Source organism: Heterocephalus glaber, unplaced genomic scaffold, assembly GCF_053883595.1.
Source record: "Heterocephalus glaber isolate CG9 unplaced genomic scaffold, H.glaber_assembly_v1.0 deba00000347, whole genome shotgun sequence".
Classification (NCBI taxonomy): Eukaryota; Metazoa; Chordata; class Mammalia; order Rodentia; family Bathyergidae; genus Heterocephalus; species Heterocephalus glaber.
The window spans coordinates 51,206,458-51,234,208 of record NW_028258143.1 but is presented as its reverse complement, the minus strand read 5'-3'; the positions used below and the strand labels follow the sequence as shown (position 1 = coordinate 51,234,208).

Genomic DNA, 27,751 nt, shown 5'->3' with positions numbered 1-27,751 from the left:
TTCTAACATACCTTTTTATTGCTATATAAAAAGAAAAAATAAATGAGTATCTTTCCTACAAAATATTCAAGATATTTAATATTTTCCCATAAATCTGCTAAGATAAAAAGACAAATTTAAAAGAGAAATATTTTTTTTCCACTAAACCTCTCAGGTACCTTGTAGGAGATAAAGAATAACTTTCTTCTATACTTTCCTATGCGTAGCTATGACATAGAAGTTACAGTTTTCTGCTGGAGTTATCTAAAAAGAATATATCAAGATAAAATTCCATCATATTGCAACAAAAGTGGCCTAAGGTTTTAGTTCTTCCTTTGTGCTTTAAATTTGGCAGTTGTGGTCAATGAGTATTGTACAGATTTTTCAACTCAGCAGGGAGAAGAGCCTAATTAAAGACAAGACATACAATTTATTTCGTTCTTCACAAAACAGAAACCACTTGTCAGTATTCCTTAAAAAGTGCAATTGCCTTCTTTGTCATTTCATTGTGAGGTCTGAGATGCTATTTCTAAATAGCTCAGCTTAAATGAAACCATACAAGTAAAGAAAGTGCTCTGGAAGGTGGGTTCAGTTTGACACAAGCACAGGAAACTGTATACTTTTGATGACATTAATTCAATAAAGTATATTCATTTGAGTTTCTCAATAAACCCGTCAAGAGAAAAGCCTTTCATGTTGACTTACATGAGTGTTAAAATAAAGCTTTCTTTTCTGAAATTAGATTATGGGGTAAGCCAAGCCAGATTATCTCTTCAGATGATATAAGCTGTAATTATTTTAGAGGATTCAATCATTATTTTGGAATTGATACCTAAGCCTTTCTTCTCCCCTATTCTTTGTGGGCTTTTTAATGCGATATTTTTGGGGGAGATGTTTTAGGTAGGAAATATTAGCTTTTGAGAGATAAAGGTGCAATTATCATTAGAAAAGAAAACCCATTAAAAGGAAAGTCTCAAATAGAAGGTTTTTCTAGATATATTTTACTATGCATCCTTTTCATAAGGGCTGAAAAAGAAAGAAGTTCCTACAATATCTGTAAGATTACCCTCACATTAGCCTGCTTGAGAGAAAATAAAGGGCTGAGGTGAGGGGCGCTCAAAAACTTTGCAATGGATCTATTCTAGTGCCGAGTAATTAGCTTTACACTGATAACCTCTTTCTTGGCCTACATAAAAAGGAATGGTGCCTCAACTCTTGAGACTCAGTCACTATCCCCTTCTTGCCCCAAAGAAGTCATGGAAGTTTGCATACTTCTGTGTAATGAAACATCCATTTATCAAACTATATTTGTGGGTGACCAGGCAACTACTTACCAACTGCTTAGCATTCATACTGAATGTAATTGTGCTACTATACAACTGGTCTTGGGCTGGGTACTGCCATCCTTCTGACCCTATTAACAATTTTGGAAATATAATTAAATAAGAAAAACAAACAAACCGTGTCGCAATAAGGGAATCCTGAATGGTTATTCATGAAGTTTAAGGGATATGCTAGAGTGTAATTTGTATTCGGCCTTTGGAAATATAGTCAGTTACCTAAAAGGAAGCCCTTGAAGCACCAAAAATGTTAAGTATATTTGATGTAAACCGTAAGGTTCTTATTCACGTTAAAAAGCTGCAGTGTTCTGTTTGTTGTTGTTTTTAAGAGATGGAGTCTTACTATGTTGCCCAGGTTGGCTTCAAATTTCTGAGCTCAAATGATCCTTCTGCCTCAGGCACCACATCCGCTCTCAATGCTTCAGTTTAAAATTGCATGAAAGCTGAAAACCAACCAAAACCCCAAATGCATCATTTCAGCATAGGTGCTACTCTACATTTTAAGTCAGTTTAGAGCCTACATAGAGATTCCCATCCTGGAAAAGTTACCATCTCTAAGCCTTAATTCACCACTAAGAACCCAAGGCTCAAAATATCCCTTAAAATTTTACAAAAGTCAGGAAACACCCTGGCTATAGCCCCAGGGAAGGGGAGCCTGTGAGATAGGTCTCTCCAGCTGCAAAGTTGTTCAGGAGCTAAGATCCTGAAGAGCTGGGAATGTAGCTCAGTGGCAGAATATTTGTCTAGCATGTAGAAGGCTCAGGTTCAGTCTCCCCACTACTGCCCTTCCAAATCCTGGAGAACGAATATTAATTAGTTAATCTTGAAAACTACAGATGTGCTTTCCCAAATCCTTCTGTCATCAAGACACAATGTTAAGATTCAATGGGCACCAAGGCAGGCTATGACTTGTGGTTGTGGCAGAGGTCCCTAGATCTATATCCAGGAGTGGGAGACTCCTTTTCCTGGGCTGCCTGGGAAATCTTATGGGAAGAGTCAAAGGGAAAAGCATCCTTCACACCTCCATTCCACCCGACTCCAGCGACTGAGATATATCCAAGGCCAAGTCAAAGTGATGCAAATTAGTACAAAACAGAAGAGCAGCAGAGTGAAAAGGTTAGGAGCATGGACTGAGGAGCCAGACTGCCAGCATTTGAATGTCAGTTCCACTGCTTATGAGCTGTGTGACACTGGGTCGAGTTACCAATTACTCCAAGTTTGAGATCTCTCACATGTAAAATGGGGCTAATACCTACCTCAGAAAGTCTGTCTAGAGGTGGAGGGAGCTAATTATAAAGTGCTTAAAAGAGTGTCTAGCCAGATGCTGGAGTGCCAGGTAAGTAATTTAATTTAAAATAAAAATCAGAGACTAAGGAAAAAGTTATTTTCTGAGTTTTAGAGAGTCGTGTATGTTGCTTAAGCATTCAGGCATATTTTCATTCTAAGAGGTTTAGAATCTGGATTGTAAAGTACACCAGCTCAGGAAGTCTTGAGACTAAGATGAGTTTTGGAAAATCTTCAAAATCTGTCCAAGGAAAATCTCTTCAGCTATCGATGAACCAAAGACTGCTCCAAAATACCCTCATATAAACACTGGCATCCAGAGCCAATCTGAGCCCAAACCAGCTGGGTGAGGAAGCAGAAGTCTGCCATGGAGAAAGGGAACTAGTAGTTTTCCTAAAGATTTTTTTTCTGTTGTGATATTTGTGTAGGAAAATGATCTAAACCCTGTCCCCAATATTAGTGATCTGATTTTAAAACTTTAGGGCTGATTCTACCTAGTTCTGAAATCACTGGGCTCCCAGAATTAATAGGAAATGACTGACATGAGGTCAGGACACTGCTAGTTTATCAAACTGACAGACAGACTTTGAACATCTGCTCCATGCAAGGCACTGTGATAATGCTTTGGTCCTCAATAAGAAAGATCAACATAAACCCAATTTATATCTATTATTATTTATATTGTTCATGTCCTTTCCAGTTTGGGTAAGTTCACGGACTTTAATCAATCCAAACTCCTTTGAGAAATCCTCCTTGGTGATTACAACAAATATTGACACTACGTAGCTCAATCGTCTCATGATTAAGTAGGAGAAGCTAAACTGTACAATTAGTTTTTAAAGGTGAATTTATATGGCTACACGTTTAAATGTGAAGTTATATGGCATGACGACAGTTTACATGGTAGACCTCTGGCCAGCCTCATCAAGGCCAAAGTTTCTCTTCCTGGCTGCTACTTCATTGTTTAACTCTGAATCGGATTTGTCCATGTTGCTGCCCAAGCTCACTGCTATGTTGACTTCCATTCCTTCTGCAGCACCTCCCTTCGACTGGAGAATGGAGGAATCTGGTTCTGTAGGACGCTTCCATTGTGGTCTGGTGACAATCCAAAAAATGAGGGCCCCAAACAACAAAATCAGAAGACCAAGGGTATTTGCGAAAATGCCTTCTGGTGGGAATGAACGGTATAGATTATTTTCCCTAAGTAAAAAAAGAAAGTGTATCCATTACAAATAGGATGATATAGCACCATGCAACACACTATTGAATTCATCTATGAATACAGCTTGAATGTAAATTTCTTTAAAGCTTGATATTAAAAATAAATTTAAATTATGCGATAACACACACTGGGATATTATAAAATTGTTAAAAATCCTAAGTATGGGGGCCAGGGATTTAGCTCAATGGTTCCAGCACCTGCCCAGCAAGCACAAGGTCCTAAGTTCAATCCCTGGTACCCACCCCCCCAAAAAATCCTAAGTATGAAAATAATATAGCACCTGGAACACCCACGTCACTTAAAAACTGAAAAAAACCCAATGAAACAAAAATGCATGTATACTATAATTACAAATAATATAAAAACATGCATAACAAAGACTGAAAGGTAATGTGTAGTTTCAATATTGTTTTGTGAGAGTAGTCCTGCTAAGCTTTTAGTATTGTCATATTACAGGTATGATATAATTATTTTTTAAATAGCTATGTTAAAGCTCAATTTCTTTAATATTAAATATTGCTACATTTAATCACATTTTCCTAGTGAACAAGTACGAATGTTTTAAAGCTAAAGTATTTTGATTAGGAAGACTATGCAACTTACAGAAAAAGCAGCTTCTCTGTCACTCCCATCAGGACTGTTGCAATCACTGTTCCAAAGAGGAAAAGTCCAGAATAAACATGTATGGGCATGGCAATTTTTCGGAGAGAAAGTGGAGCCCAAGGAAGCAGAAAGATGCAAAAACCTAGGACAAGCTAAACACCAAAAAGTGCAAAGGTTATCATTCAATTGTAAGTTTTAACTACTTTTAAATTATTATAAAATATATATTATAACATTTTTATATTATAAAAGCAAATGAAAAATGGAAAACCTTTTACATAGAACTAAGGGGGATAAAATGAAAAATAAATTTTCTTACTTCAGTTCCACTATCCAGAGGTAACACCTATGATAATCACCTATTTATGTATCCTTCCAGAAAATACCTATGCCTGTATAAGCATATTGTGTGTACGTTATATATGTCTTTTTTTTTTGGTTTTTTGAACTTGGGTCCTTGCGCTTGCGCAGCAGGCGGTGAAACCACTGAGCTAAATCCCCGGCCCATATATGTCTTCTTAAATGCATAAATGGGACCTTACTATGCATATTGTTCTATACCTTGCTTTTTTTCCTTAATAGTAGATCATTTCATTTCGACACATATTTAACTAGTTTATTCTTTTTAATAACTAATATATTTTATGTTAAATATATAACAAGTTATTCAGTTCTCTATATGAATCTTTCTTTCTTTCTTTCTTTCTTTCTTTCTCTTTCTTTCAACATTATCAGGGCTACAGCACTTGTTTTTATCAATTTCCTAAGGTTGCAAAGTAGAAAGGGAAGTAAAAGATTTTTTAAATCACTAAAACCAAACACATTGGGATGCATAATTCAGTCAGTTCAGCCTAAAAAGCTATGTGGAAAGAAGATGACAATTTTGTTTCACAAGGGGAAAATGAATTCTGAAGAAAAGCTATTTCCATTTCCTTGATGATTAAATCCTTAGTGGGATCTCAAATAAAGTCAGTTATATTTCTAAGTTTTGTGTTACTGCCTCATATCCCCGAGCCAATGATATTTTCTTCAGGAAAATTAAGATGACTTGGCAGATATTGGATTACTGAGTTTAAAGAGACATTTTTTCCAAGTGCTGATTTAGGATCTACCAGTTTAAAGCAACTTGAAAAAAAAGCCAGGGCAGGGAGAAAAACACTGACATCATTGTTCATCCTTCCTGACTGAGATCCAAAGACTAAGGGGGGGTGGGTGTAGGAGGTTCCAAAGCCCAAAATACATTTAGAATCGGTATGTGTAATATATACTAGTAATGAATGGAAAGTAATAAAAAATGCCTTTGATAGGCTGGTGTGCATATTTTATTGTCCACTCAATATCACAAATGCCTAAATACATTAGGAATGGTTCAGAGGGTTCCCTTTGATGGTTCAAATCTTCCTAATTCTCCTTCAGTGATTCTATTAGTATTGATGGGCAAACTTCCTGATGTCCATGCTGTGCTTTCTATTTGAAACTGTGGTTCAGGTAAATGACTGTCAGGAATTTAACACAAGTATATTTCTATGAATAAGGCATCATAAATCTTTTCTGTGAATTGCCCATAGAAATATGTATTTCTCATATCTGTGTTCTCCTGACCACTTTTATTCCTATGATCTCTAATGTTTTCTCATTTTTTTCATGATTTATCATGTGTGTCTTATTAACCTGAAGGGCTCAATGATTTAAGGAGGTAGGAAGTCAGAAATTTGATTATAGAGTCCTCCAGCAATTTAAATCTTACTTTTACTCTTTGACAAAAGAAAATTCCCTTTTGGGGGAGGGTACTGGGAATTGAACCTGGGGTCTCATGCACACCAGGCAAGCCCTCTGTCACTGAGTTACATCCACAGCCTCATTTTATTTTATTTTGGTCTTGTGACCGGGTCCCTATAAATTGCCCAGGCTGGCCTCAAATTTGATATCCTCCTGCCTCAGCTTCCCAAGTAGCTAACATTTGTGCCACCATGCCTGGCTAAAAGAAATACTTTTTTAAAAGGGAAAACACACTCCATACTCACCATATCTACCAAACACTCAACTACCTATTTTCCCCTGTGAGCTTCACAAGTGTACAGAGCATGTCTCTGAGCCCATGTTTATCTAGTGGAACAATATATCTCCAGTGCTTCGGAAGGTATCTGGCATATAATAAGTATTCAACTCTCTGCTGAATAAATGAATGGGTTTGTGCATAAAATTCCACTGACATAAAATTCATGTTCTCAACCATAAAGGTACTTATGATCCATAATAGATATGAAAAATGCCATCTTCAGATCACAAAGGAGCCCACCACAAGGTTTATAACAGATAACTTATGGGACTGCAGTGTGTGGTAATTCCTGGGTTAAGCCTTTTTGTGCATTATTTGGCTTTGATTCTTAAGGTCTTGTGAAGGGTAGACCAGAAGCCTTACTTACAGGTGAGTGAAAGTAAATCCAGAGAAGTTAAATAACTTGAGCAAGATCACTAGCTACCAAGTAGATAAATCTGACTCAAACTAAAGTCTCCCTGATTGTTAAGTCCTGTGTTCTAAAAAAAAAACCACTTCCTGTTTTCTAGATATGAGCAAGGAAGAAGCTAGGAGCCAACATTCCTCCCAATGAGCAAAAGCCAAGAAGTTATAAAACCATTTCTGAGAAGTCCAGTGAGCACAAAGGAAACAAGATGAGATAGGAATACAGATATTTCAGAGAGCACAGATAATCTTGAGACAATTGGGTATGTTTTAAAAGAGAATCAATTGATATAATTGGCTATATTAACAAAGTAAAAAAAGGGAAACTATATCCATCCCAACAGACACAGAAAAAGCATCCAATAAAATTCCACACCCATTCATGAATTAAAAAGAAAAACAAAACCTGTTTACAGAGCTAGGAAGAAATGGGAAGCACCTGTACTAAATAGCAAAATATTAGAAATGTTAAAATAAGAATTAGTCAGAGATTCTTATTTCTTCCCCTTCTCCTTCTCCTTCTCCTTCTTCTCCTCCTCCCCCTTCCTCACCCCCCTTTCCTCACCCCCCCTTCACTCCCCATCCCTCTCCTCCTCATCCTCTTCTTCCTCTTCTGCCTCCTTCTCCCATCTAGGCAAGCACTCTACTACTGAACTACATCCCCAGCCCCTGTACTTCTTACTTCACACACTTTTACATACTTCAATACTCCTGTATGTCTCAACTCTTCCTATGCTGATTAGAATGCAGAGGAAAAATATATGACAAAATTATCATTGCAGATAAAAGGCAAGGGTAGGGATGATTCAATAAATGGGGCTGGGAAAACAACTTATCCATCTGGAGAAAAAATGAAGCTAGGCTACAAAATTACATCATGAACTAAAGTAAATTCCAGATGAATGAAGTACTTAAATATCAAAGACAAAACATTAATATTCTTAATAAAAAGCATAAGAGGCTGTTTTGACCTCAGGATAGGGAAAAGTCACCAAAAAGAAAACAAAACTAAAAGAAGATAACCTTAGACGAAAAACATGATTAATTTGGTTACACCGAAATTGAAAATTTCCATTTATCAACAAATACTAACAAAAGTGAGAAGATGCAAGATTCAAACTGGAAGAAGACATATTAACACATATAAGTGAAAAGGCACTTGATATTGAATTGTTACAAATCTTTAAGAAAAAGAAACAGCTTATTTTTAAAAAATGGACAAAGACACAAATAGGTATTTTTTACAAGAGAAAATGAGCCAGGTGAGGCAGTGCATGCCTGTAATCCTAGCACTTGGGAGGTTGAGACAGGCAGATTACCTTGACTTTGAGGCCAGCCTGGCCTACATAGTAAGTTCAAGGACAGCCTGAACTACACAGTGAGAGCCTGTCTCAAAAAAAAAAAAAAAAAAAAAGAGAGAGGGAAGAGAAAATGAATGAAATGAAGATTGACATCACAAGAAGACATCATTTGATACCTGCTTGTTTAGCAATAATTAAAAAGTTTGAAAAGGATGCATGTTGTCAAAGATGTGCCATATAGGAGAATTTAAATACTCCTGGCAGGAAACTATCTGGGGTCAGCCATGTTGGGAACCAATTTGGCACTATTCTTTCATCTTGAGCATATAATTCCACTCTTAGGTGTATGCTTGGAGAAGTCCTGGCATATGTGGACCAGGAGATGTGCAGATGTTCAATGCAGCATTGTTTGTAACAGGAAAACAACCCAAATGTCTAATAGCAGAAGTATGGGTAAGTCTGTGGTATATTTATAAAGTGGAATGCAAAAGTAAATATGCATAGACTACAGCTGGAGAAATCAATATAGTTGAATCACTTAAGTTTTTTAAGAACCAAGATATATCATGTACAGGTACAAATTCCCAATGATGAATGTCATCATATTATATACATAAAATGTACCAATAAACTTAATGAATTTTTTTATTTTTATTTTTTATTTTTTTTGGTACCAGGGATAGAACTCTGGTCCTTGCGCTTGAGCAGCTAAATCTCTGGCCCTAATGAATTTTTTTAAAAAGGTCACAACAGAATATTTGATATATGAGACTGTTTTTCAAGGTTAAGAAGGCAAAATTAAACAATATGTTTAATATGTTGTTGATAGACTAATTCATGGTATATTGGATCAAAGTATGTGTTAGTCACTTTTTTTGTCTCTGAGACACAATACCTGACAATCACAGCTTAAAGGAGGCTCATGGTTACAGTCCATAGTTGGCTGGCTCCAAGGGAAAAACAATATGGTGGAAGGGACAGGCCGAGAAAAGATGCTCAAGTCATGGCGACCAGGAGGCACAGAACAAAGGGAGGGGCGGGGAGGGCGCCACACTCTACCAAGTCACATCTCCAACAAGGCCTCTCCAGACAAGGCCCCACCTCCTAACAGGAAGATAGCTATAGGAGCCCCATGGTCCAATCCTCTTCCAAAAGCCCTGCCTATGACTGCATGAGGCCTTTGGGGGACATATTTGTGTGTGTGTGATGGGGATTGAACTCTGGACCTTGTGCTTGCAAGGCAGGCACGGTGCCATTGAGCTAATCCTCGGCCCGGACATTCTTGATATAAACCGTAACAAAGTATGTGGTGCATGTATAAAGAAAATCAGAGAATGAGGGAAAACAAAACAAAACAAAATAAAGCAAAGCATAAGAAGACTGGTTACCTGCAGGGCTTGGAGTAAAGAAATGTGGGTTCAAGGGGTGGGCAGGTAGGTGAGGTTTCTATGTTTTTAAAATTAGTTTGGATTGGAATCATGGAAGTTCATTTTATTATGAAGACTCATAACTTTTATATACAAACAATCTGAAGTCTAATGCTGCAGAGGCTAAATCTCACAAAGAATTCCGCCCTTGAAATGTTTACAGTCCACTGAGGAGGGCTGAGACCTTTCAACTGTTTTGGGTCATGTTGTTTTATTGTTTGCCTCCTTCTGTTTTGTTTTGTTAACCAAAACAACCCAGACCCTGGGTTCTTTTGGCAGGTAAACCCTGATTTTACACAATGGCTAACCCAAGCCCTCAACAGTACTAAAGATCGGGAACCTAATCTTGAAAATCTCTCTCATGCTCTTCACGCTCTGCGGTAGCTTTATTCCTTGAGCTTGGCTGAGAGAGAACAAAATTAGATTTTGTAACTGAAGTGTACAGAAGTCAAACTGACAACTGCTCTCTGAGGCCGGGACTTCCTTTCTCCAACCACAAGCGACAGCCCCAAGAACAACTGCTGGGGGAGAATTCATCTCCACTCAGAAAGTGAAACTGCTTCCCCTTTTTACTTTTCACTTAATTTGTGAATTTGACAGGAAAATACTATCTCTGTCAAAGCATATCTTTGTGGTTCTGATATTTTTGCAGCTAAAACTAGGGGGCCAGAAATCTGAAATCTTAAAAAGGAAAGAGTTTCACTCCTATCAAAAATGAAGAAAGCAAAATTAGAAATGTTTTCTTTCTATCAGGAAAGGAAATGTTATTTCACTTAATTTCTACCTGAGCACACCTTCGTGACCTGTCACTTCCATGAAGAGGCAATACCACCAACCTAAAAACAGCTTTGACACAACAAAGGGATAAGGCTGGAATGTAGTCGTCTTTCCTAGAAAGGGACTAAAGACTGGCTGCCTGGTTCCTAATGCACATCCAGAAGTTGCCAAACATAACATGAATACCACCTCCTGCAGGGAGGGGATGCTGTGTGGCTATTTAGTGACAAAAAACCCCAACAAAAACCCAAACAGAGAGAGAGAGAGAGAGAGAGAGACAGAGGGAGAGACTTGCTGATTTTTAAAACAAGAGTCACATATTCAAGCAAATAAAACAAGATATATTTAAAATTTAATAATTTCTCCAATCTATTGGTAGCAATTTTATACAATTCCCAGTCCCTCCCTTCCTTTTTTCCTTCCTTCCTCTTTCCTCCTTTTCTTTCCTCCTCTCCTTCTCTCCCTCTCTTCTTTTCTTCTTTCTTTCTTTCCTCCTCTCCTCTCCTCTGCCCTCTCTGTTTCTGTCTGTCTGTTTCTTTCTGGTACTGGGGATCAAGGCCGGGGCATTCCACCACTGAGCTACATCCTCAGCCCTTTAAAAAATTTTTTTTAAAGTTTTGACAATCTTACTAAGTTGCCCAGAGTGACCTCAAATTTGCTTCCTGCCTTAGCCTCTCAGAGTGCTGGGATTACAGGTGTGCCCTGCTGGGCCTGGCCTGGTATTTTTATACTGTAGAACATATCATAAATTTCTCCCTTGGTCAATAGCTATGCCTACATTCTTTGTAATAGCTGTATGATATCCAAAAATATGAATGTGTCACAAATAATTTAACTATTCCCATACTGACAAAGTTGCTGCCCATTTCCAGTCTGCACAATGTTTCACTGAAGCCCATAATGTGGGATTACCAGGTCAAAGGGTTATCATTAGAGATTAATATATCACTTCCCCCATATTTAGTTACTATTTAGTTTCCCATTGCAGTGTAAGAGCACTCTCCTGACACCAGGCCAGCAGTGAACAGTACTGTGATGTTTGTCAATCTTATAAGAGAAAAACCAGTACTTTAAGGTTGTTTTAATATATATTTCCTTTATGGCTTTTGGATTTCTTCTCAACCAAGGTATGGCCTCCCTGCCTTACATTACACAGATTATATCTTTCTTTCTTTTCTTTTCTTTTTTTTGAGACAGGGTCTCACTATGTAGTTCAGGCTGGCCTTGAACTCACTTTGTAGGCCAGGCTGGCCTTGAGCTTGCGGTGATCTGCCTGCCTCAGCCTCCCGAGTACTGTGATTACAGGCATGTGCCACCATGTCCTGCTCAATACAGACTATATATTTCTTTGTTGTTGTTGTTTGGTTGGTTGAGACAGGGTCTCTCTGTAGTTCAGACTGGCCTTGCACACACTGTGTAACTCAGGTTGGCCTCGAACTTGCAGCGATCCTCCTGCCTCAGCCTTCCCAGTGCTGGGATTACAGGTGTGCACCACCACACCCAGTTAGATTATATATTTCTTCATTTTCTTTTTCTATTAGCTTTGACTTTTATATTTAGACCTCTAATCACACATTCTCTTTTTATTTAAACAGATTTTTCCCATTATCTTATACATTAGCTAAAATCTCTACTGCAAAGCTGAATGACAATGGTAGCAAATATCAGTGTCTTGTCTGTGATTTTGATGGAAAGATCCTAGGTATTTCAGTTTAATCTGATGTTTGCTTTTGGATGTTGGTAAAGATGTTTATAATCAGAACTACCGTCTGCAGTTGTGCAAATGTGCAGTACACAACAAGGCCACATCTAGTAGGAGTTTGCTCTCTTCCAGTGCAAAGAAATAGTTTAAAGTACTTGTTCCTTAAAGGTAAACATATAAAACCATCCAGACAAGATGGCTTTTGTAAGTGATAGATTTCCTATGACCTTATTGTTGTGGGTCTGTAAAAGCTTTGTAATTCTTCTTGGATCAAATTTGGTAGTTTTTATTTGCAAGAAAATAATCCTTTTTTAAAAAAAGAAAGAAAATAATCCCTTTTTTCTGTAAGATTTTTAAGTATATTACCATCTATATCTATCTCTATAATTTTTTGTGTGTGCTAGGAACTGAACTCAGGACTTCTCACATGCTAAGCACATGCTCTGCCACTGAGCTACACTCCATATATTAAAATTTAATAATTGGCCCTAATTTAATATTATTTGTATCTATGATTATATTTCTCATTCTGAATGTTATACATTTTGGTTTTACTTAATTAAGCTTGCCACGGCTTATTATATTTTTAATGAACTAGCTTTTATTTTACTTATATTTTCTTCTCTTTTTTATTTAAAGTCATGGTAGGCCAAATAGTGCTCTTCCTCAAGTTGTCCATGCCATAATCCCTGGATGGTGTGAACATATTACATAATATTGCCAAAGGGTCTTCATAGATGTAATTAATGTCTTACAACTGGGAGATAAACCTGGATTATCTGAGTCATTCCAATCTAACCATGCGAACTCCTTTTGGCTGGGCTGAAGAGAAGAGAAAAGGAGGAAGAAGCAGGAGAAATCATAGGGATTCCAAGCCAGTGAGATGGATACGATGCTCCATTGCTTAGACAGAGAGGGCCACAGACAAGGAACAAAGAAGAGATGATAAGGCTTAGGGTCACCTCCATCTGACAGCCACCAAAGAAATGAGAACCTCAGTCTTACAACTGGAAGGCCTTAGATTCTGCCAATAGCCTGAATTAGCTTGGAAGCTAATTCTACCCTAGATTTGCCCAATAAGAGCCTTGCATTAGGCCTTGTTAGATCTAAGCAGAGAAAGCAAACCAATCTGGACTTCTGTCTGGGAGACTGTAAGTTTGTGTTTTCATAAAGCATTAAATGTGTGGTAATGTGTTATGGCAATAATAGGACACCAAAGAATTATTCAGGGAATTTTTTTGTTTTTGTTAATTTACTTTCCTGCTGTTTTCTTTAATTTCTCAAGTGATTCATTTCTGTAGCTTAAGTTTTTTTTTTTAAGAAGGCCTTTAAAAATTTATACTCCTCTGAGAATCAATTTAATTAAGAGTCATATATTTTAGAAGTGAACTCCTCAATATCCCTTAATTTTACATATTAAGATGTAGACCAGAGTACAGTAGGCTTTTAGTGATCTGGGATTAAAAGACATGCCTGGTATAGAAAAGCTACTATTACTTATTTATTCATTCATTTTATTATTTACTTATGCTTTATCATTATTATGCAAGAAATAGTTATGTTGAGGAAATATTAGATGATATAAAAAGTAAAAAGAAAATTAATCAACTGGCATGCAGCCAACTACAGATAATCACATTTAATATTTTGGGCACATATCTTTCCAGATGTTCTGAGAATGCCTTGGCATACAACTAACTCAAAACAGGCATTTTATTTAGTCTGTTTAAAATTATTCACTCAGAAGCACAGAGCTAGTGTACTTTTACCCAGAACGTGGAGCCTTTTGCAATCTAGGTGATCAGACAGCAGTAAACAAACAATGTGCAACATATGAAGAGCTTCACAGAAAGCCATGGATGTACTGGGGCCGAGATGCAGGGTCTCCGCTAAGGGTGCTCAAACACAGGCTGGATGAGTGTGGGGAAATTGTGCAGACAGTGGAATGAAGTACAGATGGGGAAGGTCAGGACTCAGACCTGGGCCTGAGCCCAAGCTCTGCTGCTGGCTGGGTAACTCTGGGACAGTTATTTCCCACTGTGCCCTTGGCATCAGTGCAGGATTTCTCATTCAGATGAACAAGTGAGATATGCAGAATGCTGCCCAGGGCACTGGCTATGGCCACACTCTGCATGTTGATGGGGTGCAGGAACTGAGGCAAAGCCAGGGTAACCGAAGTCTCAAAGCAGAATAGTGATTAAATAACTGCAGAGATGCCGGCGTCCACACAGGTGCCCAGAGCAACTGGCAGGTCTTAGTGGCCCTGCCCTTGCCATCCTCCTCTCAAAGGGGAGTAGCAGTGAAGGGAAATGCTTGCCAGATGTGATCCAGAGGCTGAAAATACCAAGCAAAAAATTAACCCAGGAACAGGCGATGTGAGCTGGGCTCAGCTATCCAATTACAGAAATCTTCTTTGTTCTTTCTTGATTGGGAAGATTATGGTTGATACCATGTTTTCTTTGTGCTTCCCTCCTGTCTAATTCCTTTCCATTCCCAATCCCTACCTCCACACCTGCTATCACAAACAAATAATTAGTAGTATCCTCAGAGACATTTTTATTTAACAAAAATTCAGGAAGCTTTAAGGTTTGGAAATTTTTATTTCTTTCAGAAGAAAAATGGCAACTGCCTGCTAAGAGGTTCTGTTTTTAAAGGGGACCATATGTTTTAGGATAAGCCTTAGGATTTTGTGGATCACTCCAGTGTTTCACCTCACTTATCTCCATAGACAAGTAAGGCTTGTGATGGTGTTCCAATCAAGTAGTCGAGTATATTCTGTACTAAGTAAGTAAGAGAAGTGAATCAATATAGTTAACTAAGATTTTTCAACAAAGTTGTTAAGACCCAAAAGACTCTCATTAACATGTTTTTGGCACCAGGGATCGAATTCGGGACCTTGCACTTCCCAGGCAGACGGCGGCACCACTGAGCTAAATCCCCAGGCCTCTCATTAACTTTTATTTCAGTGACCTAGGACAGCCAACTGCCTATCACACTCCACAAAATTAGGTTTAAATAAAGTGCTCTCAGGGTATGTACCTTTAAAAAGAAAAGGGTGGATAATGGGAAGATAGTCACTGTGCCTTTGAAATCTAGCAAAAAGTTATAAACTATTCACTTTTAAAGGTAAACCTAGAAAAGTGGCAGAGAATGTAGGAAAGAAATCTACAGCTTCGCAAATGCTAGTAGAACCTAAAGTCAGCACATGGAACCTGAAGTCTGGGAGAGGCCAGTCTAGATGTTAGAAGATGACAATTTCCTTACTTACAGATGTCAATATTTTAAATGTCACATTCCAACTCATAGACTGAATTCAGCAGTTCCAGTGTCCATTTAGCAGAAAAGAGTTGTAATAGAAGCAAATGTAAAGAATACTTAGAAAATCTCCATAGTCTCTGAATTGCTTTCCTTTTTATACTTATAAATATACTAAGGCACTCACCTGTAAGACATAGAGTATGACAGCTATCAGTCCAACCCAGCTGTGCAGGCTGTACAAATTGGGGAGGTTCCTGGCCCTGCGGTTTTCAAAAACAGCCACCAGGGAGATGATTGAAAGAATGGCAGCAACAGCGTTTAACCCCGCGTGGATGGACTTCATCAGGAGCTTGCTGCATTTCCAGGTCCATGGTAGTCTGTATACGATGATGGCTATGAAGACAGAATGTGTTTAAAAAAGAAAACAAAATAAATGATCTGACAGACTGGACACTCCTTTCGTGAAACCCTCTTCCCTTGGCTTCTGCTTCTCCCCACTTCCCCGCATTACTCCTGCCTCTGAGTGGCTTCTTCTTAGGTGCCTTTGCTGCCATTTCACTCCCGTGTTTATGGCCGAAAGAAATATGTGCCTATGTTAACCAAAAGATGCACTCTAGAGTATTACTAGCAGCACTGCTTACAGTAGGTGAAACTCCCCAAATGCCCATCATCAACAGAATGAAGAAAATGCGATATATTCACACCATGAAATAATGTACAGCAAAGAGAATGAATGATCTGTAGGGACAACTACACCTAATGACACAGATCAGCCTACAGTGTCAACCCCCAAAAGCTGGACACTTCAGTTTATATGAAGCATAAAAGCAGGCAAAACTTGTCCGTGCAGTGAGAGAAGTCAGGACAGTGGTTGCCTGTTTTAACCTCATTTATCCCACACACACATGTGCATGGGCCCTTCCTAGGTAACAGACACCATGCGAAGTGCTTTACACGTTTATATTTCAATTCTCACCCCAATTCTCTGAGAAAGGTCAATTTTTTATTACTGTTGTACAGAGGAGGAAGCTGGTACATAGAGAGATTAATTTGTTCAATCTCAATTAGTGTTTTAAAATATTATTGCTATGGGGCCAGGGATTTAGCTCAGTGGTTCCGCCACCTGCCTTGCAAGCACAAGGTCCTGAGTTCGACCACCAGTACCAAAAAAAACCATTATTGCTAACCAGGCACTGTAGTGTGCACCTGTCATCCCACATCCCAGCTACTCAGGAGGCTGAGACAGGAGGATTTCAAGTTCAAGGTTAGCCTGAGCAACATAGTGAGACCTTGCCCCCCCCCCGATTTATATCTATATATGTTATTATTGTCATTATCACCATTGTGTCAATCAACACCTGAAGGAAGGATTCTTAGGTGAGTGAACTCGAACATCTGCATACAAAAAGGAAGTATTCGAGATGTGTTTGCTTGAAGATGAAATTATGAACAATAAACCATACATACATACCATACATACATATATACATACAGCTTTCTCTTGGCCTGGATCATATTACACCAAAACTTCCAAAGTAAAAACTAACCTCTGATGTTAAAAGTCAGGAGTAGTCATTGTAATTGAAAGACTGGGGGATTCTAGGGTGTTTGGAACGTTGTTTCTTTAGGTGGGTACCCAGGTGTGTCCATGTTATGAAAGCACCTCACATGACCTAGTACTTTTCTTCATGTTGTTCTAAAAAGTTTGCTTTAAAACACTGTTGCATAAGACTGAAATTTTTCCCTCTTTGAGTGTCAAAACTTGATTTAAAACCCTTTACATTTACTCAAATGTGTTTTTTGTGGCTTTTTTCAGGAGGGGTTTGTTTTGAGACAGGCTCTTTCTATGCTACGCAGGCTAGTCTCAAAATTTGGGTGAAGGTAATGCTCCTGCCTCAGCCTTCCAAGAATCAATATTTTTCAGATTGGTTGTACACCAGCTTTCCTTCTTCAGCAGTAGCATGAATGGGACATATTTAGTCTTCCCTTGATGATTTGGGGTTATCAAGAAAACACCGATCATTATCTTATAAGAGGAAGCCCTTCGGAGCTTCTAAAGCAGGAGAGATACTTGCTTCTGACTCAAATAGACCCAGACACTTGTGGTTTTAGAGGCCCTGGGTCTATTTGAAGTTTTCTATCTCTTTTAGTTTCTTGTCATATTAGGGCGCCTACCTCCAACTTCTTCTGTGCTTCACCTCCATTATTCTTGATTCCCACCAGCTCTAAGTTCGATTTTACAAATTTTTATGTTGCCCTAAACCTTAACATCTGTGAAATCTGGGTGGTGAGAACATGGGGCTCTATTATGTGATTTTCTATATGGCTGAAAGAGTTCACTAAAGTTTTAAAGTTAAAACAATATTCTAGCCGGGTGTGGTGGTGCACGCCTGTAATCCCAGCCCTAGGGAGGTAGAGGCAGGAGGATCCTGCCAGTTCGAGGCCAACCCGGGCTACACATCAAGTTTAACGCCAACCTGAATTGTATAGTGAGACCCTGTCTCAAAAACAAACAAACAAACAAACAACACCAATATTTTTGTAAGCTTGCAAATCCAGTAGCCAGTTATTCTCAACTGCTCCATAGGCAGCCAGGGATCTGGGGCTAGCATCTGAATGACCCTCAATCTCAGCAACCCAGAGGCTCTGCTCACATCTGAATATGCTTCCAAACGCTCTCTGGGAAGGGAAAGACCGCTGCAAAATACTTCAGTTGCTTCAGCTGTTTACATGCTTTAAAACATGCATAAATAACCAAAATATGGTGGGTTTCAGGAGGAAAGAGCAAGCTTAACAAATCAGACCACACTTCTTAAACAAGAAGCCATTCTCAACAATTATAAAAACTGCCTAGAGAGTGGAATTTAAATATTTCTTGCTCTCTGGATTGGCATTTACCTAGATACCATTCCTGAGGTTCAGTGGGAAGGAAGAAGAAGGACTCACTCCTAGCCCACAAGGAGGAGAAATGGTATAAAACACTACTTGTGATGGAAACAAGAGTTTTCTGTTGGAGGCTCTAATTGGCAAGACATTTTGCCCCAGAAAATGAGAGGGAACATGAACAGACTCATGTGAGAAATACATTTTCATTTCCTTCCAAGGACGAGTTGGTGGGGGAACATGTTAGTGTAATAAACTTAGAAAGGAATTGGTAAAGGAAGAAAGAAATGAATACTTGTGTGTGGTTATGCTCTAGACAATGAAGAAGAAACATAGTAAACTGAATTTGAATTTAATTATTAGAAAACTCCAAATTGCAACTCCAAATTGCATAATCAAAACTCAAGAATTTAAGGAAAAATATATACAGTATCACACATATATATGTAATCTCTGATTTGACACTAGCTTTTCATCCATATGCCATTATACAAATATTTTATACTATTATAAAATTTGGCATACAGCAGGCAATGCAAAGTTAGAATCTATCAATGTAGGAGCAGGTGAGGGGAGGAGTGGTTGGAAGGAGAGAAATCTCTCCAGACCTGGGGACTCATTTTGTCTCTAGCTCTGCTGTGTTCAAATCTTGTGATTCATGAGGGTAGAAAATGTCTATCTTGTTCATCATCACATCCCAGCAGTTACCATGGAGCCTGGCACACAGTGGGAATTCAGTAAGTATGTGTGAAAAGTTAAACTTTAATAAAGCACAGTAACCATTCAGTATTCCCAGCAAATCAACAGATTTTTTAATTTTTCCAAATTTATTTGGAAAAACTATACATATTTATGGCATACAACATGAAGTGACAGATGTACACACTATGAAATGGTTATGTCAAGCGATTTAACATATCCATCACCCCACATACTTAGCGATTTCTGTTGTGACAGATCCTCTTTTAAAATGTACAAATCAAAAATTCAAAACAAACTGTACTGCTGACCCACATCCTACCAAGACCAAGTGGTCCTTTCAAATAAGTAAAAAGTATTCTGCACTTGGGCCTACTTAATAGCTTTAAGTGAACTTAAAAATAAAATAAGCTATTGAGCCTACAGTACACTAGAATTTTAAAACATTTATTCTGCTTGAACATGGTGTGGCATTGCATTTCCCTTTCTGAATAAAGTATTATTTTGCTCTCCTTGACAAAATGTCCAGAACAGGATTACCCACCTTTATAACTCTTTCTCTGTGCACCCATGCGTTCCCCAGATTCTATCCAAAGGACCTCAAGTTTAAATGAAAAGCAAACCCTCTTTGCAGTGGCTAGCAAAGAGAATCAGGCCTCTGAAACATGCCTGTGCTTTAGAACTGCCTCACAGTGTGAACATCATGAAGTTGGAAACCTTTGGGGAGTCAAAATGCAGGAAGTGATTTGGATGATTTGGAAGACAGACTTGATCATCTTGGCACTAGAAGCATCTCTCTGAAGTGGCTGAAATCCTCCAAAGGCAGCTGTTTGGTAACAAATATGTGTATGAAAACAGAAAAAAAAAATCGATTGGCTTGACATTTACAAAAATCCAGAAATTCAGTGTTGTTAGAACGATCAGCTATATTTTCTTGTGTCTCACACTGATGTTCTGACAAATTAGAAGCATCACTGGCTGTGATATCACATGGCTGTCTGAACCTGGACTGGCACCCGATCCCTCAAATGAGGTTCTTAAGGGCCCAGCCAGTTCTAAATTCAGGGACCACCATAACACTCATTCAAAAAAGAATCCTTATCATTACTTATCTCTAAACAACTCAAGTGGAAACAGCTTGTAGACACGGTTGCAGCTCAGCCTTTTTCTCCCCTTCAGTGCTACAGATTGAACCTTGGGCCTCATACATTCCAGGCAAGTACTCTACCTTTGAGCTACATCCCCAGCCCATTATTCATTTACACCATGTGTGCACACTGTAAGTGCTTAATCGATGTATGCTAATTAAATGTATAGAATAATATGTAAAGGAACTGGGTGAACACTCAAAGGAACAAACTTAGAAAAAGCACAGCCACAGTCTATAGTCATTTCAAAGCTGGCTTTGACCTGGTAAAAATGTTTCCATGTGAAGAAAAAACCCAAACATTTCTGGCCCATCTTTCTTAAAAGGGAAGATTGTCCTACATTTTCAAGGAAAAATTAAAAACCCCTCAAAGTCACCTGTAATCTGGAAAGCATGGCCTGGAATTCGGTCTACAGATGTGTTTTACTGGATCACTACAATGTTAGGCGGGGGGTGGTTTTTGTGGCTCATTTACTTTTAGTTTGCACCAGTTTTTAAATATCTGGATTCTTTTGGAAAAGTGCTGACCTCGGACTGGCATCCCCAGACAGGTACACTCCACTGGAGCTAAGAAGTTTCCTGTTTCCAGTTCTGTGGGGAGCAATCACTCTCCAGTACCCTTCAGTTCTCGCCTCTCCAACATGGTATCCCCCCTACACTCTGCTTCCCCACGATCTGGCCTGTCGTTACTTGGCCTCTTAAACAAATCAAGTGGCTTGTTGCAATGTTATTAGGCAGCTCTGGTTACAGTAAGAACCATCAGGTTGGGAAACTATGTCTGTACTAGGAGGAACAATGAAAAATCTATTACATACCCGAAAAGAATGCCACTACTTTGGGATCCCAGAGTGTTCCAGGAACTGTTCTATCCTGTATTTATTTTCTGGGCTACCATAACAAATCACCACAAACCTAGTGGCTTAAAAGAACAGAAATGTATTCTTTCAAATCTGAAGGCCAGAAATTCAGAATCAAGGTGTTGTCAAAATGGGTTCCTTCTGGAGGCTCTGAGGGATAAGAAGTGGTATGCCTTTTCCTTTGCTTCTGGTGCTTGCTGCCAACTGATGATATTCCTTGGCTTGTGGACACATCACTGCTGTCTGCCTCTGTCCCCACATGGCCTCCCTTCTGTGTGTCTTTGTGTCTCAGATCTCCTTTCTCTTACAAGGATACCAGTCACTGGATTTAAACCTACCCTAAATCTAGGATGTTCACCTGATGAGATCCTTAATTATTTCTGCAAAGATCCTCTTTCCATATAAGGCCACATTCTCAATACCTGGGATTAGGACTTAGATCTATCTTTTTGGGGACCATTATGTAACCCAGTGCATATCCCTTGCCGGGATCCTGGAAACTAGGTCTACAGAGTACTACAAGAGATAATGGTTCTTGTGGGGGACAGGGACTAAAGCCTGACCCCACCAATGTGGATCGTATCTCTTGGTTTCTGAGTTGTCACCTAGGAATAGAAATGATGCATGGACTATTGCTGCCAGAGCGCCTGCTGGGGAGGACCGCCTGGTTCGGATCTATCTGTAGGCTTGTTCCTGTCCTGTGTCCTGCGGAGTTGACTGGTTCACACTGTGGTCCTGGTAGTCTCTCATGTCTGGATGTAGTGTTGTACTCAGGACACCCTGGTGGTGCTACACACCAAATCTACTTCATTTATTTATTCTGTATACCCAATCCTTGTAAGTGTGGTTTAAAGGATTGGCCAATGTTTCTTTAATTCAATAAGTATTTATTAAATGTTTATTCCATGTTAGGTAACACTAGAGCAGTGTTAGGTAACATAGAGCAGTAAAGAAAAACAGACAAAATCCTTCCCCTTGGAGAGCTTGCATTTTAGTAGAAGAAGAGACATAATCAATTAATAATTAAAATAGTCAGTGCTCAGAATTTAGATATTACTGTATTTAAACTTGAAGTCTATAAGATTTTCTGATGGACTGGATGTGACATATAGAAGAAAGAAATGAAGGGTGACTATAGTTCTGAACATCTAGAATGATGAAGTTGCCATTTACTGAAACATTGGAAGTTGACATTCACTGGAATGTATGAAGAAATGGTTTTTCAGGTGTAAGGAAGATCAAGTGTTGAGATCAGGACATGCCTATCTGACACCCAAATAGAGAGTCTGAGCAGGCAGATGGATGTCTGGCTCTGGGGTTGGGGGAGGAAGGCCTGGAATGAATTATGAATATGAGAAGGCTCGGTGTATGAATGGTATTTAGAACCCAGAAGGTGGATGAGATCACCAGGGAAAAAATGGTTGGAGGACTGAGCCTTGGTGCTCCACCGTAAGGAATCAGGGAGATGAGGAGGAACATAAAAGGGGAATTGTGTAGGGCTGGCCAAGAAAGAGAAGACAGGTGTCCTAGAATGTACTCAATCCAAGTGAAGAAAGTAGAGCCAAATAAAGATGTGTCCCCAAAAGGAATGAAGGGGGGTCAGTTGCGTCAAATAATGGCTTCCAGTCAAGCATGACGAGGACTGAGAATTGACCACTGATATTAGCAACGGGGAAGTCTTTGTTTACTACATTAAGAGCAATTTTGTGAAGCACAGGGAGTAAAGCCTGACTAGAGAAGGTTCAAGTGACAACAAGAGGAAAAGAATTGGGAACCACAGATACTGACATATATTTCAAAAAAATCCTATGGGAAGGCAAGCAGAAAATTCAGGCAGTAGCTGAAAAGGGATACAAGGACAAGAGTGTGAGGGTTTTTTCAGGGTGACAAATTATAACATACTGGGAATGATCCAGTAGGAGGAGAAAATGATTCTGAAGGAAAAGAAAATTGATGCAGTGCTGTCCTAAGGTGATCAAGAAGAGACACAGGTAGCTACCTAGGCAGTGGTGTGCTTAGAATAAAGATGCCTTTCTAATGCAACATGGTGTCCATCCTTCCTGGAGTTGACTAAGCAGTGTTTCTAAACTACTGAACAGGACAAGCATTAGGGGACAAGAAGGGTAATTTTGCTTTAGATGCCATCATTATCATCACAAATGAGTGGCTATAAAATTGCATTTTTTGTTACTAACAATTCAATGTTGGTATAGAAATAATCATTTATTGGCTTATCATGTGCTACTTGTAGGTGCTGGGGATAGAGTAGAGAGCAAAATAGTCACACCTTGGACATCACCACTAGTTACATTATTAAAAGATTTGCATGTACTTATTTATAATAAAAATTAAATATCTTGAGCTGCTTGAAAGTGTCTCTGCATGCTTTGTAAAAACATTCACTTCTCTAAGATTGATAGATTTTGTTATAAGGCTTATTTTCCCCTCAAAGTTGGTTTTGGAGTAGCTATTTGGAGCACTTTCTCCATTATCTTCTTTGCCAGGTTTTAGCCCAAGGGCCTTTTCAAATATATTTAAATATTATTGGAATTTGGTCACTTTCAGACGCATTAATAGGATATCCTAACTACCTTTTAAGAACTGCTTTTAATTTCTTTCTGTTATTTTTTTAAGATGCTACTTAAATGTAGTTATATTCTCTCCCCAAACTCACTTGAGATCATTAAACTATTTAATTTCTCTTCCTTCAGTTTATAACATAAAAGAAATTCTACTTGTGGGAAAGTAAAGAGTATAGTATTGCTAAGACTTCTTTTTGCTAAATGTAGACACTCGAATTTTCTACCTTTTACTAAAGAACACATTCTACCCTGTTGAATCTTTAAAAGGCCAACTGATGCTCTGAGAGCATTTATTTGTTTCGGTCTTTTCTGTGGCCTTCTTTACAAGGGTTGTTTCTCTGATTTCCCAACAGTATAGTACTTATTCCATGGAAATCATTCCATTTAGAGAAGCACAAGCCTCTTCTAAACTCTTTCTCATTCATGTCATAATCTGGTAGGTAGATTTCCCACTAGTTTAAGATTTTATTTAGCCAGGCTTAGTGGTGTAGGGCCATAGTCCTAGTACTTGGGAGGCTGAGGCAGGACTGCTTGAATCCAGGTGTTCAAGTCCAACATAGGCAACAGTGCAAGAACCTGGTTCAAGATTTTTGCTTTAGATTTCCCATAATCTGTCATGTTTTATTTTAGAATACATACATTTTCCAAAATATACTTGGGGTGTGTGTGTGTGTGTGTGTGTGTGTGTGTGTGTGTGTGTAAAAGGGAAGAGAGAAGTTGATTTTGTAACTTCCATATTAGCCTTGCTTTCTTTGGAGCTTCTTAAGTGCCAAAGGTTTCAAAGATTCAAGCTTATTTTTAACCTAGTTTCAAATGTTGCCTACAGTTTGTATACTGCCTATGTAAAACATTCTATGCTTAGATTAATAACTGTACTCTAGCTTTCCCTTCCTCATCTCCAAATATTTGTGTACTACAGAAGAACTCTATTATATCATGTTCATTGTTAGAGATTTGAAATTTCTAGCCTTAAAGCTTCCTCCTTTAAAGAAAAACACAGGGGAAAAAAAAGCCTTTCTAACATGGCTAGTCCGTAACATGTATTTTCTTCACAGCCTATAAAGTCAACTACAGACCATCTCCAATTTAGGATGGTTCCACTTAACAAGTGTTTGACTTTACCATGGTATGTCAGTCATATGTATCAGGGAGAAACTGTACTTGGAGTTTTGAATTCTCATCTTTTCCCAGGCGAGTGATATGTGGTGTGATACTCTCACTGTATGCTGGGCAGTACCAATGAGCCACAGCCCCCAGTTGGGCAGGCCATCACCATGATAACAAACTGATTCTCTACAGTACACTGTACTGCTAAGCCAGGATTTGGTGGGTAAGGTGTGCCAAGTGCATTTTCCAGTTACGGTATTTTCAATATATAATGGGTTTATCAGGGATATAACCTCATCACAAATCAAGAAGCATCTGTATTGACTCTCCCTCCTCCCACCTGAGCCTTCCTGCTGCTTGGGTTGAGGAGTGTGTGTGGGCTAAGATGCTGGAAGAACTGGGGAGAGCTATGCATGTTGTCTGCATGTATGAAAACGTTTATGTTCATGTCAATTAAATATATTATGTGATTAAAATACTTTGCAAAAACAGGATCCAACCAGTAAACAGGATGGGTCATGTTGACAGGAGAAACCTTGGAACATTAACATAAATACAGTGACTAAGTCTTAAAAAAACAAGTTTTGCACTAAAGAAACAGATGAAAATCTCCAAAGTATCCATTTACACATTTCTGCCCCAAAGTAAGAATAAACAGATTAAGAAAGGCCCAACATTTAGAGAAATTAGAAAATCTTTTAGAAAAACTGCATGGTGGACTCTATATGAATAAAGACTTTCAAAAAATATATTTTAGGGCCAGGGATTTAGCTTAGTGGTTCCGCCACTTGTCTTGCAAGCGCAAGGACCCGAGTAATATATATATAAAATATATCTATATTATCTATAATATATCTATATTATCTATATTAATATCTATATTATCTATATTATCTATAATATATCTATATTATCTATATTATCTATATTATATAATATATCTATATTATCTATATTATCTATAATATATCTATATTATCTATAATATATCTATGCTATCTATATTATATATATCTATGTTATCTATATTATATATATCTATGTTATCTATATTATATACAATATATCTATATCTATATTATATATAATATATCGATATACTATATATCTATATATTATATATAATATATCGATATATTATATAATATACAGATATATTATAGATAATATATAATATATCTATATATAATATATAATATATATAATATATATATTAGATGAAGCTTTGGGCTTCTCTAAAAAGAAGGCTTTGCAGAAAATAAGCATGTTATAAAAGCTAGAAATAATCCTTAAAAAGTAAGCAACTGAAAGGACTCATACTATTTCCATAAGTTACTAACTTCTCTGTGCCTCAGTTTACTCTTGTACAGTGCAACTCATGGACACACAGAGCAGTCTATTTAGCCCTTTTGTGACTTTGTCTCCTTTTTGGTAAGTCAGGCGACAAATGCTGCCACCTCACTTAGGAGAACACAATCCAAACCTCTGAAGTTTCTTGGTTATTAAGAGCTGCTCTAAGAGGAAGATGGAAGATGGAAGAGAGCATTTGGACTACTTTGAGTAAACAGACGGTGTTGACAGCTCTGGTTAAACCAAAAGCTTCCACCTCGAAGGAAAGAGCGCTTATGGTGAGAGCGACTTTGCTTACGTTTTTCTCATCTTAGTGTTGCGGTAAAATAGCTGAGAATTTTGCAAAGCAATGACTCAGATGGCCAGTGATACTCTCTGACTCAAATCTCACACCGGGGAAGCCGCCTAGGGCTGAGCATTCCTGACACCTTCTACTATGGGCCGCAGTGGGAGAATTTGGGCCACACCTGCTGAAGGTTGTAGCACAGGTTAAAAGCAGAAAAACAATCACATTTTCCTTCAGAAATGAGGTCAATGTTTTATTGTGCGCTTGTTTGCAGAAAGTTAAATACTGCTTAAGAAAAGGCAGCCTGCTCAGAAGCCAGCTTGGTCTCAACAGGTGGGCAACTCTTTGGGAACCCGTTCCACTCCGCTGTGTTATTATTCTCTGCGAGAGAAGCCCAGTACACCACTTCCTTTTTCTAAATGAGTTCCCAAAGCCACCCACTTGACTTCACTTTGGGGAAAGTGGTTACAAACAAACGGTGCTTGCGCCAGCAGCTCGAGGTTCCTCCAGCCAAACAAAAGTTTCCGAAGGAAACTTCCAGGACCTTATGTAAGAGAAGCAACACACCACGGCAGAGTACTGCCACCAACCGAGGGACCTCAGCGCCGGCCTCACCCAGAGAAAGTGGCTCCCCAACGCCCTCGCCGGCCGCAGCCAAGCCCGGGATGTCACGCGCGCGCGGTGGTGGTGGCATCGCTCTCAGCCCCGAGTTCGGGGCCACAGCACAACGGGAAGCCTCGCAAGGGAACTTTCGCCTGTGGGCTGCCACATAAACAAGTTGGGCTCAAGACCATCTAATGCCCGAGCAGGGCCGCGAGAAACTCCACTCTGCGCGCCGGCAGCTTCCCCGGGCTCCGCTGAGTGTTGACGCTGTGAGCAGAGACCGGGGAAGATGCTCTACTCGCCCGGCCACCAGCTGCCCGGGGCCGAAGGTGCTGCGGGAGAGGCCGGTTGCTCTCCCCACAGCCCAGTCCTCCCCTCAGCTGTCCTCTCTCTGCAGCCTTGGAGCAAGCTCAGCCAAAGCCTCCCCCTGAAGCGGATTCTACGCCCCTGACTGTGCAGGCCCGGCCCCAACCGCCACCTTCAGGGGCGGTGGCCAGGGTGCCCCCGCTGCACCGAGCTGGCCGTGCGGGGCGACTGGCACCGCGCGCCGCGTCCCAGCGCCCGAAGCCCGGCCCGCGCCCCGGGGTGCCCGGTTACCTAGCCCCTGGATGAAGACGAAGCCGGTCACCATGAGGACCAGGTGCCAGTTAAACTGCAGCGCGGTCCCGTCCCAGCCGAGCCCCTCCCGGTAGTGCAGGACCCAGATGAGCGTGAAGATCACCGACAGAAAGCCGAAGAGCAGCGCCAACACCAGGAGTCCCAGGAAGCCCTTGTAGCCGTCCATGGTCATCAGAGCCCCATACTCCGCGCCCCGGCAGCCTCCTCGGAGCTCGGCGAGGCGGGTCCGCCCGGGTGGCGACTTCTGGGCGCGGTCTCCGCC

At 39.4% G+C, this 27,751-nt stretch overlaps 1 protein-coding gene across 1 annotated transcript; it reads right to left on the bottom strand.

Annotated features, from left to right (window-relative positions):
* On the bottom strand, positions 1-27,751 carry Cybrd1 (cytochrome b reductase 1). The gene is made up of 4 exons (XM_004857667.4): positions 27,469-27,751; positions 15,542-15,750; positions 4,429-4,580; positions 1-3,803 (listed from the first exon to the last, which is right to left on the bottom strand). The coding sequence occupies exons 1-4, from the start codon at positions 27,659-27,661 to the stop codon at positions 3,500-3,502; spliced, it is 858 nt and encodes a 285-aa protein (XP_004857724.2). The 5' UTR covers positions 27,662-27,751; the 3' UTR covers positions 1-3,499.